The sequence below is a fragment of the Maylandia zebra genome, linkage group LG13 (genome assembly GCF_041146795.1).
Source record: "Maylandia zebra isolate NMK-2024a linkage group LG13, Mzebra_GT3a, whole genome shotgun sequence".
Taxonomy (NCBI): domain Eukaryota; kingdom Metazoa; phylum Chordata; class Actinopteri; order Cichliformes; family Cichlidae; genus Maylandia; species Maylandia zebra.
In genome coordinates this window covers 26060650-26072299 of record NC_135179.1, presented here as the reverse complement: position 1 = coordinate 26072299, position 11650 = coordinate 26060650, and the positions used below count along the sequence as shown (strand labels likewise).

The following is an 11650-nucleotide window of genomic DNA, read 5'->3' as shown; positions in this document are numbered from 1 at the left end:
AAAAATGTTTGAATTGCTTAAATGAATGAGGAGCACTTGGGATCATAAATCTGTGACAAACAAACAGTTTAGAGCTCCTAAAATTAACAGAATATTGACTTGTTTAAAACAAGCCAGCTGAGCCCATCTTTAACTGGAACACATGGGCTGGAAAGAGACAAATGGGGAGTCCTCGCTCAAAGTCTGAAATATTTTTACAGGTGTTAGGCTCGAGTCCATTACGGTTGGAGCTGTAGAAAGCCACAGCTTTCAAGTGGTCGGCTGCAAACGCTCCCAATGGATTTACGGCATCTTGTGGAAGGAGAGCAGTCACATGTGAAGGACAGGCAAACAGAGTGGAGGTGATAACTAAAGATAGCTAGAGGTCAAAGATAAAATGCCTGTAGCTTGGTGGGTGAACGAATAAACGCTTTATTTTAATAGAGATATTATTTGTATGCACAGATGTGCCTGAAGTCGGAATATTCACGGAAAGAACTGACATGTTGGTAGGTGAGAGTCTTGTTAGTGGCCATATGGGAGCAGTAAGGAGGGTGACGGGGCGTGAGGGAGGTACCTGTTGGGTCTCATGTACTCCTGTCACTCTGATCTTATCAGGGGGCCAGACCAAGAGGAGGACCAGCTGTCACTCTCCCCGCTCTTTTGATGTCCTCCTTCAGAGCTCTCACACAACACTTCAGAGGAGTCAAGGCTTGTTTTTTGTTCATGATGAGAATTGGTGGCTTTGTTGGCGAGCCAGTTGACAAACCCAACAGTAGGGGGAAAAATGCAAGATAAAGCAAGATAGTTAGTGCTCTCTGAGGATGTATGAGGCCCGGGTGGTTCAATTTAGTAGTTTAGAGCCTGAGGCTGGACAAAAGAGAAGCAATTCCTTGAGCTGAAACAGGACATCCTGCTCATAAAAACGCCAGGACATCCTCACGGAGACACTGAAACTGATAAAAACAAAAAGGGGGAAATGTTACCTAATACTTCACAAATACACTCTCCCTTTTCCATAATGAGCTTATGATTTTTTTTTTTTTAAATTGCACACTTTAGGTACAGTCCCACTAAGCTACAAGGGGACTGTGGAGTAATCATTTTCCCTATCCAAGCGTGAAAACACTAGGAGTGGACTGTTTTTTAATAAAAACACAGACATGCTTGAGCGTTAACTAATAAACTTAAAGCATTACTGGATTAAAAGTCAATTTTCCATATCCGACTGATTTATATAATCTCAACTGTTTTTAGCTGAGAGAGCATGTTCACACCTTGCTTTCTGGATCCCTACTTCAATGTTTTTAGCATTTATATATTAACAAAACAGGAGTGGTTTTTAGCCAAGCAGGGAAGGCAATATATATTATATGGATAGTTGGGTGAAAGTGATGAAGTGTTCAGATATTTGTGGTTTCCACAAGATAAACCCAACCACTTAGATTTACAGGAAATGTCCCTGTTGAATTACAGATAGCTTGTAAGTAAGGTCAGTAGTACTGTTAGATGTGGCAGCATTAAAATCTTGTTTCCGTTTCAATTCCTGAACAGTGATAAAATATCATGATTTGCCCCAGTTCCACGACACCACAGGCCACACAAAATACCATTTTACCACAAGGAAGCAATTTTTGGCCTTGGTGGCTCATTGTGTGCTGTTCTCTGGTAGTCACATAACACGTATGCAGAAATCAAAGTCCAAGCATAGCGTTACTGAGTGAGAGGGACAACAGTGTTATATTACTGATTTGAATTTAAACATGCCCACCAATATAAAAAAGCTACTGTAGTAAAAATGTACCGTCGCTTGCTGTTAATATTTCTTTTCTTAGCGACATCAGCATTTTATTATTCAAGGAATTGCACATTATTGTAAATGACTAAATTTGGAAAATACTTTTCCACTTGCACATCTGTCTGTTTGACATTTATGATTTTTAATTGAAACGCCTCAGCAGCGTGTGGATTTATTTAACCAATCAGATGTTACTTTATTATCTGAGATTACTTTGATCTCCATCCAAAACTGTTATTTGTTTACTTTCGTTGATGATCAGATACCTGAGCTTCCACTGAGCTTTGTATTCGCTGTCAAATTGATTATTATTATATTGTCGTTAATTTTGTCTGCACATATCTTCTCACAAATGTGTGTCTTTACATGGATTGCTAATACAATCTGTACTGTAGTCTGCCCAATTATCTGTCTGCCATTGTTTTGGTTTTTTTTTTTCATATTAAAAAAGCTGATAATGTTGGCTTCAAATGCTAGAACCCCACGACTCCCTCACATGCGTGCACAATCTTTGTCTCAGACAATTGCTTAGCAGGAGCGAAAATACTCACAATGCCCTCAGTTACTGAGAGTGCGTGCCCTCCATACACTGCGAACTTTTGAACCAGCTCTTGACCACAGCTTGAAGGGAGTAGAGACAATGGTTAGTAAACATGCTGGAATGAATGAAGGGATTAGGTATTAAATGACAGGATGTGCTTAAAGAGGAACAGGTGGTAGCTGAGAAAGGGCCAGCTAAGCCCTAACATCATGCATCTCCCTGCAGCTTTTTCTCAATTTTCTGCATTTTCATGCTCTGTCTCTATTGCTCTCCATCTTTCACACTTGTCTCTGGTTGCTCATCTCTTCCTGTTTACATCCCTGCTTTTCTAAAGTGTTGTCTCTCTGTTCTCTATCTCTATTGTCCACTTCTACACAACCAACTCAGACTATTGACATTCATTAGATTGGACATTCTGGTCCAGCCCCATTCATATGTACAGTAAGCAAAGGGACAAAAGCCTTCCCACACACTACAGAGCCCATCCCCCATGCAAAGGACTGCAGTTGAGTTGCTGGTTGAATCAGTGGCTTACCTAAAAGCGCAGAGACTACAGTTAAAAACCCAGTCATCTTGTCAACATGTTCGCTCACCACAAAATATCTGGTGACATTTCAAAATACAACCACAGTTTTCACTAAGATGTCATGTTGATAAGCTGTATCATTGCATTTTGCACGTTTGCACCATCAGGTAATAATCTGTGTGTTACTGTGCCAACATACATCTTTTTCAGCTGATCTTAAGTTCTCATATGAGCCAAATCTGCAATCATCCTTCAGAAATCAGTCCATGATAATCTGAAATAAAAACATGACTCGGCTGTGGCTGTTCTCATGAGTCAGTCTGCTTTGGCTCTGTTATCCAACATGTTAAACTAAAGTTAATCCTTCTTGTTTTCTTGCAGAATCCTGGAAAAGCATGAGACCCCCTCCTGGGCTTCCGGGGGGTTCCACTTTGGGCAGGAGAGGAAAGCTCCTCTCATCGGAGTGGTAATGAGTTTCTGAGCTCACATTTGTCAACATAGTAAATCCACATCTTATATCTGAAGCCCAGCACCCTCTTTCACATGAGGGAAGCAACACAGCCTCAAATAAATCATGTAAAAAAAAAGAACTAGATGATGGGAAATATACAAACAAGAAATGAAGAGAATTACACAATAAGCAGCGTGAATTGAAAAAGGAGTATTATATACTGGAGTAACTGTGATGAGGAGATGAAACAGACTGCTTGATGTGATATTATGCGCTGTGAACATGCAGGCAGATTGGGAAGGGCTGGTGTGGATCGGGTTTTGGGATTACCTCGTGCATGTGTAAGAGCAGAATCCCTCCTCCATCTGTGACCCAGTGTGAACCAAGTCAAAATTGAATTAATGTAGTACCTGTCTGTGACACGCCCTTTGTTGTTCTTTTTCTGCTCTCAGTCACGCTTGTTTGTGATATTTACCTTGTTTTGCAGATGTGACATTGTTACAGAATTGCTAACTTCAATCTAAAATAATCTGATTCCCCTTTTTTTTAAATCTCTTGTTATTTTTGGGTCTTTTACAGAGATGGAGCTGTGAATGGACTATTAATCAAATCACATGCATGTTAGCTGAAGAAGTAAGGCGTTCATGCATAATAAGATCACTGTAACTGTAAAAGCCAGCTCAGTGGCGTGCGTTCTTGGCACCGTTTAACTGTCCTAGTACTGAAAGTAAATCAGCATTACACATGCACCTATTTATAACTCCCTGAACACTCACAAGCCTGGACTGCATGTGCATGTAAGGAAACCTAATGTGCTATTTAAATTTTTCTACTTACTTAGGTAATGTACCATCATTGCTTTGATGCTATTTCAATCAAGACTTTTTACAAAAGTATGATATTTAAAAACACTAAACGAAACACCTTTGTTAACACCTTTGACTGGCAGGTGTGAGCCAGGAAGATGTCTCATCTTGATTAGATGTGATCATTTGCCCATGTGTTCACACGTATATGGTGTCAGACTCAGAGCAGAGTGGCTGTAATGAGATCCCACACGACATCTGTAGTCCTTCAGTATGACTTGACCCGTATCCACTGGGAATCCTTCTCCTATGTGTACACAACTTTAAACCCTATAAAATGTCATGGGAAGATCCTGTTTGCAGGTGTTTGCCTGCATACCTGATGCTCAGCGTGCAGCTTTCAGTTCCACCCACCGTGGTTTCATCACCTTGGCAAATTATTTCCCCCAGGTATCCGAGTATAATAACAGTTAAGATCCTGACTGATTCTGCATGAAAACGCAAGATTTTGCGTGGAACGGGCTTGCAGTAGACAGCCAGGCTTGCCCTCTTGCCACGGTCTCAAACAGCGAGTTAAAAGAAAGTTACTGGCTGATATGTCGGACACGGAGGAACACAATAAAGAAAGCCCAGAGACGGCAAGCATAAAACAAGACCCCTGACCTCTTTGTTATGACGAGATGCTCTCTCAGAGATGAGCTGGCCCTACATCTGGAAAGGTCACTGAACACACAAGGTCAGGCCGTCGCGATCCTGCAATACTCAACATCAAAGACAAGTCCAGCTCCTGTCATGCTCTCTCTGAGCTGGGCTGAAAACAACAGCGTTAATCCCACCGACCACTTGCTGACACTCTTACAAAGAGGACAGAGGTCAGCTGGATGTACGAACCCTAATAAGCTGTTTTGATTGTTGCAACTTTGTGAACTTAAAGTGCTGACTTAGATCAGCATGCACCCCCTCCCCCTTTTCCCCTTTGTGTCTAAAACGAATAGAAGAAATGTGCTTCTGCTCTTTATCGAGCATTTCTATTCAAAAGAAAATGCATTTTTTAAACCTCTGAAGGTAAAGTGAACATTTCTAGTTAAAAGAGAGCGAGACTCATGCTGAATAAATGATTCATGAGCCAAAAATAACGGCCTTCGTAATGACTGGATTTGCAGGGACCACATCAAAGCAAAATTTGATCAAATGCTGAAAATGTTTGTCAGGCCTGTAAGCTTCTTAGTTGTGAACTTTGAGGTCACTGTGGCCTCCTGATGGGAGAAAACATTATCAAATATGACCAAAGTAGAGAGGACTGATTTTTGGAAGTGCTGCCTACCTTCATTCATGCCCTTTCACTCACCCCATCTCTGAAAGAATTTTAATGGAAAGATACCGAGGCAGGCTTTTTAGAAACGGGATTATTGGGCAACTTCGTGCAGCTGCCCTCTGCCTAAGCTTCTCATGACAGCTCAGAAATGAGGAGGCTCTTATCATCTGTCATTACTTCTAAATCCCATGTGCCCCTTGCTATACACACCGACTGATTTAAAAACTGCACGTCTCTCCACAGAAACCCGAACCTCTGCAGCGACCGTCATCTAGGTGTCTGTTTGCGAAACTCTAGGAGTGGGAGTGTGTGTTTTAGTTCGTCATTGCATGTATTTACTTACATTTAAACGAATGGGGCTGATAGGTTTAACCCTGTAATTAAACACGACCGGCTGGATTGATTGTTGAAGCTGCGACTTATTAAACCAACAGCTGGGCAGAATCAGGAAAGCAGATAAGGAGCTATCTATGCTAAACTGGGCAGCCACAGTGGGATGTTTGTGAGGATTAAGCAGAGACTTTTCCAACATGACTGATAACAAAGAGAGAGCAGAAGAAGAAGGAAGTTACCAGATAAGACACTGGCGACACTGTTTTGCTCACTGGTTCATTTGAAAAATGTCTACAGTATCTAGCTGTCTGAATATATGAGGAAAAAAGGACACAGTGTACATTAAATATCAGTTTATTCAAATAAGATGATTAACTATAAGCAATCAGCAAAGTGAAAGTAAAATGGTAACTAAACAAGATTTATTTCTCATGTACAGACAGTTATAAGACAGAGAAATGAAATTGTTCAATGCAGCTGCAAGCTATGAGAAAATTCCATTATAGCAATATGTATTTTAAAATAATTAAGTGTAAAGGTTGCATTTTTATACATGCAGTACATACAGTGATTTTTTTACACTTTCAGATTCATTCATACATTGTTGTTTTTTTTTCTGTGTTTTTTGTCATAGTAATTACACACTCAGTGCACAAATGCGATCCAACTTGAATTAGGGGTTTTCTTACAATAGACTGCATTAGATCTTAACAGTTCTGGGAGGCTAAAGCTCTCTGTGTTTTCCCCAGGAATTCTCATTGTGCCTGGAGGAAACTCTTCTACACCAGGGTCATGACCTTTAAGGAGGCTGGCTGGAACCGACGAATCTTCTTCTTCAGGGCTCTGGAAGCTTTGATGCGGCAGGCTGCGGGCTCGGGGCGGGGTGGGAGCTGCTTGAGGGGCCTTCCAGCTGCGGTGGGTCCCAGCGCAGCCTCAGCCCACACCATGCTTCCCTCCTCATCGTGGCTTTCTGCCTGCTCTCCCTCGTACAGAGACAGGCTGCTGTCGGAGTCTGAGAAGGATTGGAAGCTTTGGCTGGACTCGCTATCTCCGAAGCGGTTGGTGGTGTTATCGCTCATCTCTCCCTCGCTGCTTTCAGCGATGGTGGAGTGAAACAGTGAGGCGCATTCAGCTGAATACTCAGACTCACACCTTGGGGGGTAGTGACTGGTAACGTGAAAGGGTGCTGGAGGGTATTTGGCATTAAGACTGTGGAGAAAAGAGCTAGAAGACACGGAGGACTGGAAGGGGAGTGCAGGTCGTATCCACTGGCCTGGCTTGGCACTCATACTCCAGACCATCTGCATGCTCCCTGGTGCCAGAGCGTGGGGCTCTTTTGACCTCAGACGCTGACCACACGAAGCCAGGAACATGTCCGCATCAGAAGGCCATTTGGCAGTCATCTGCCTCTTCTTCCTCTGCTCTACAGGCTGCTCATACTCCAGAGACTGCAGTCTGGGGCTTTTGCTGGACTTTGTAACCACATGGCTGGGATGCGACTTTGGGTGGGTCTTGTGGGCAGACATGAGTCCAGGACTGTAGAGGCTGGAGTCTGAGCCTGAACCCTGTCTGTATCCCTCTGTTTGACAGGTGGGATTTTTCTGGGTCGCTTTCCCCTTTCCCGATCTTCTGTGGTCTCCCTTTCTTCCAGTGCTCATCTCTCTGGTCCTCTCACAGAAGGAGTCAAAGTTTTGGTGCCTCGCAGCTCGAGGCTTCTCGTTGGTTTTCCTTTTCAGTTTCAAAGCCTTGCTTTTACGATCTGCCTGCCTAACTTTGACCTTCTGAGATCCTGCAGGCACAAATTTGGCATGGACAAACTCAGGTGAAGCTGTGTGACTGCTATGAACCTCAAAGCCTTGACTTTCCTCTGCACTAGAGCTATGGGTCATCACCGGTCTTTGCCTGTGATCCTTCCTATCTTGCGGCCTTGGCTCTGGATTTTCTCCACATCGTTTGTCAGAAAGGCTCTTTGCTACACTGCCATACCTTTCTTGTGGTTTATCATTTCTCTTCAGCGATGAATAGGTGACCTCATCAGAGCTGTACTCCTTTATGGCAGCAGGATAGGAGTACTGCTGTGGCACCTGTGGGCCTCTCACCGACTGCTTATGGTCTGCAATACTGACCAGCTCTTGGCTGGAGTATGCCATGCAGTGTCTCTTCTCTGTGAAGTCTAATGGAATGATGTTTGTCATCTTAGTTGGAGGAGGCTGCAGCATAAGCACCTCTTTCTGAGCCACTTCAGAAAAAACACTTTTATCTTCAATGGGTTTCCTGCAATAGTCACTGTGTTTCTCCAGAGTTCGACTTCCTGCATCACTCTGGATTTTGCTCAGACTGCGCTGGAGAAGGTTGTCAATGTAATGTGTCAGTGTCTTTGTCTCATAGGGCTTTTCTAGGGTGTTGTAATTGTTTCCTGGGGGTCCTTGACCCTCTAGTAGTCCATACATGCTTGCTTCACCCCCATTGGAAAAGATGGGACTCTGGAGAGCCACCGCGTGCAGGGGGCTGGGATAGTGGTACTTTTCAGTCCCAATGCGGGACTCCAGATTGCGCTGAAACTTCGGGTCCCCTGTGGAGGTCTTAAGATTTGGACACATTGGGGGTTTCTTTGCATCCGCAGACTTGTAGTAGCCTGGAACTTGAGCCAGCATTCTGTCAAGATCACCTGATGGAAACAAAAACAGACATTAACTTTCCAAAGCTCAGGCTCCTTTTACAAGAAGAAAGACTGTCTTAATAAAAAATTAAGAGATGTCGTTACCAGTTGACACAGGTCTTGGCCGCGCCTGTTCGGAGCCTGTAGCGCTTGCTCGGATCCTGCTGCTGCCCAGATGAAGGCCTGAACCCCGCGGAGGGTTAGGCTGGGTAGTGCTCTCATCAGCAGAACGTCGGCGGCATACATCAACTTGTGGTGGTGGAGGGCTAACGTGACAATTAGAAGGGCTGATGGGAGCGAGGAGAAGGCTTGTTTGTGAAGATGACAGGCTCTCGCTGTACACTGAATTGCACGAGTTTGACAGGGAGCAAGAGCCGCCATCACTGAGCTCATAGAAACCTTGAAAGAAAACGAACAATTCAATGAGGATCTTCTCAGTATTTAAGAGTATGTGTAGTAGGTTGGGTGTATGCTTTAATATAGTGTGCCACCACACCCGAACTTGGCCTGCTGTCACTCTCCAGCTGCTCCGTGGAGGCCTTGCTCACATCCAGCTTCAGCTCACTGATCTGCTGGTCCAGCTGCTGCAAGTGAGTCTTCAGGCCCACATCCTGCTTTCGAAGACGAGACTGAAAAACAGGCAACACATACAAAAGTGTGAGTGGTACACCCTAGAACAAAGACCGTCTCTAAAAAGATTTCCTTAGAAAGGTAGAAGATTTCTAAGCTACACAGTAAAGCTTCCCATGCAAACAAGGATTTCACTCAGAGTTTCTTTGTGCCAGTCTCTGAACAGGAAAATTGGTCTTAAAAGTCAAAGTCTATGTAAGTAATGCTGTAATTCCATTAAGATTAGGTCTGTTGTTTAGATAAAAGAAGCTCTAATGTAGAACCATCAGAAAAACAAAAGCGACTCAGCTGTGGCTGATGATTAACCCCAGCAGGACATGGGGGAGCATGGAAGAAGCAGTGGTGGATAACTCATTTCTCCCCCACAGCGAGGGGCTGGCCATTGTGTAAACTACTACAGGAGGAAAGCTTGGGGGTTGGGGCGAAGCACTGCTTACTTTGCAGCTTGAGTGGGGTATTTACTGTTACAGTGGTTCTTAAAGTGAAATCTCTGGAGTCAGTGCCTGCAAACACACTATTTTATGAATGCTACATTCTCTTGGAAGATCACGTTAGATCATCTGGTTTCTATTTAAACTGAGACCATTCTTGGAAAACTCCCAGTGGTTATCAGCATGATTGCAAAACGCAATTTAAACCTTATGCTGTCTGATGCATTTGACCAGTGCTGCATGTCAAGTATAGCACCCTAATCCCTTGCACTTCCTTTAAAATGCTTATAACAGCAGCCTGCATGGAAAAAGCTTGTCATGGAAAACTCCACAGAGCTCTCTGTCTCCACAACTCCTCTGATGAACAAGACTCCCTTGATTCTTATCCACAGCAAAAGTTCCATTTTTTTTTTAATTTCCCAGCATTAGTGGTTAATGATTGAGGTTTGACCCCCTGCGGTCCTCGTGCACCAAGTGCGCGCGCACACACAGCTAAAAAGTCCTCGGGTCCTGCAGTGAACCTTGATTTATGACACCCATCCTACTTCCTACCCCCAGCTGAGGACATAAAAGTGTGTCTGGTAATAATTGAAGGCGGACTGCACATGAGCATCAGCTGACGGAAACCCCTTCTATACAAATAAACTGTTTATTAAAAATAAATAATAAATAAATAAATGTGAGCACAGTGAAGCTCTCTAATATTTAATGAAAACTGCAATAAAATATCATGACAGCATCAAGCTGTGCATAAGCATAGTATCACAAAAGATTCTGTTGTTTTTATTCTTTATAGATTTTTAATGAAATGATATCTTACCAGCTGTTGCTTCAGGGCTGTCAGGGTCGCCTCCAGTCGCTGCTCCTCGGCCCCCATGAGCCGCGCACCTTCTGAGTCTGCATTGACCGAAGTGACCGGTTCTTCTTGGTCGACTCTCAGCGCCCAGTTCACCATATCGCTCTGTCTGTCCCGGAGAAGCTGCAGCTCGTGCAGCCCTGCCAGAGCAGCCTGCAGCCTCTCTCCGACCCTGCTGCGGTCCACTACGGCTGCTGCGCTCAACATCCCCATACAAGAGCCCTTCCTGCTCAGCATGCTGAATGATCAGCGCCGCCCGGGAACATCCAGAAACACAATGTCGTTAAGGATAACCGCTTCCCTTCTCCCCCGGCTCTTGTTGTGCTGTTTGGATTTTAAACTACCTGTTAGAATAAATTTTGAGTAGAGAATAGAGACTAAGCTCCTCCCACAGACAAAACGGTCCTCCTCCTTATTGGCTGGCACGTCGGTCCCAATAAACATCTGGTTCCAATCCTCCCCATTCAAGTCCTCGTTGACTGAAGCTGCCCAGGCATGCGCAAAGTTCATCTGCGTATTACCACAAGATACCGCAGACACTTTATTATGCGATTTCCATCATTCTTTTGTTGCTATTAATCTCTCCAGTAGCGGAGCAAAACAAAGATCCGGAATCATCTTTGTGGACATCTGCCAATGTTTTCAGGGAAAGTAGACATGTGAATAAAAACGACAAGTATTTCTGTAGTCACGAGACAACGCATTTAATCCCATCAGAGGCGTGAAATTCAACAAATTTGAGGCAGAAAGTTCATCTTTAAATTGGTGTGATCTCGATGGCGCTTTTGAAAAAAGTCTTCTTCAATATAATCTTCATCGGGTTAAAACTCACACAAATCATAGTTGTTCATTTTTGTTTTTATTGTTATTATTTTGGAAATGGATTAAAGATTAAACAAATGCAATAAAAGAGACTGGCCAGTTGATATAGACCAATGACAGATAAACAGCTCCATCGTGTGGTTGAACAGAAAGATACAGTTTATGACACTGGCTATTTTTTTTAAACTCATCATCTCTATAATGAGTTAAAAACAGCTGCTTTAAGCTAAGAAAATGACTAATAAACTCAATTTAGGCTTTTAGAAATTAAACTGCATTTTATTAAGGGATTATAACGACACAGCATTTAAGAATGAAAAGCAATGCCTCACCTACCTCGTGTCACTAAGTGTAGCAGCACAAAGTGGGAAGGTGGTGATGACTATGGATAAACTATGAGAAAATGTATACAGAACTGAAAAGAAAGACAATGATTTTTGATGAGACAGTACTGATATTGTAGGGTCTAACAATATAAAGCAACTTGGGGCAACTCTTGTTGT

At 43.3% G+C, this 11650-nt stretch overlaps 1 protein-coding gene across 1 annotated transcript; it reads right to left on the bottom strand.

Moving 5' to 3' along the window:
• Positions 1–6087: 6087 nt before the first annotated feature.
• dact2 (dishevelled-binding antagonist of beta-catenin 2) lies at positions 6088–10674 on the bottom strand. The gene is made up of 4 exons (XM_004559672.4): positions 10290–10674; positions 8905–9037; positions 8514–8807; positions 6088–8417 (listed from the first exon to the last, which is right to left on the bottom strand). Exons 1-4 carry the CDS (start codon positions 10560–10562, stop codon positions 6529–6531), a joined length of 2589 nt encoding a protein of 862 aa, XP_004559729.2. The 5' UTR covers positions 10563–10674; the 3' UTR covers positions 6088–6528.
• Between the last annotated feature and the right edge of the window lie 976 nt (positions 10675–11650).

What these genes read in the sequence shown, in the direction of transcription:
- dact2 (XM_004559672.4), bottom strand. Translation starts at nt 10,562, where the DNA reads ATGCTGAGCAGGAAGGGCTCTTGTATGGGGATGTTGAGCGCAGCAGCC. An exon ending in CAGCCCTGAAGCAACAGCTG is followed by an intron (nt 9,038 to 10,289) that starts GTAAGATATCAT and finishes CCTGTTTTTCAG; the next exon opens with TCTCGTCTTCGAAAGCAGGA. An exon ending in GCCAAGACCTGTGTCAACTG is followed by an intron (nt 8,418 to 8,513) that starts GTAACGACATCT and finishes TGTTTCCATCAG; the next exon opens with GTGATCTTGACAGAATGCTG.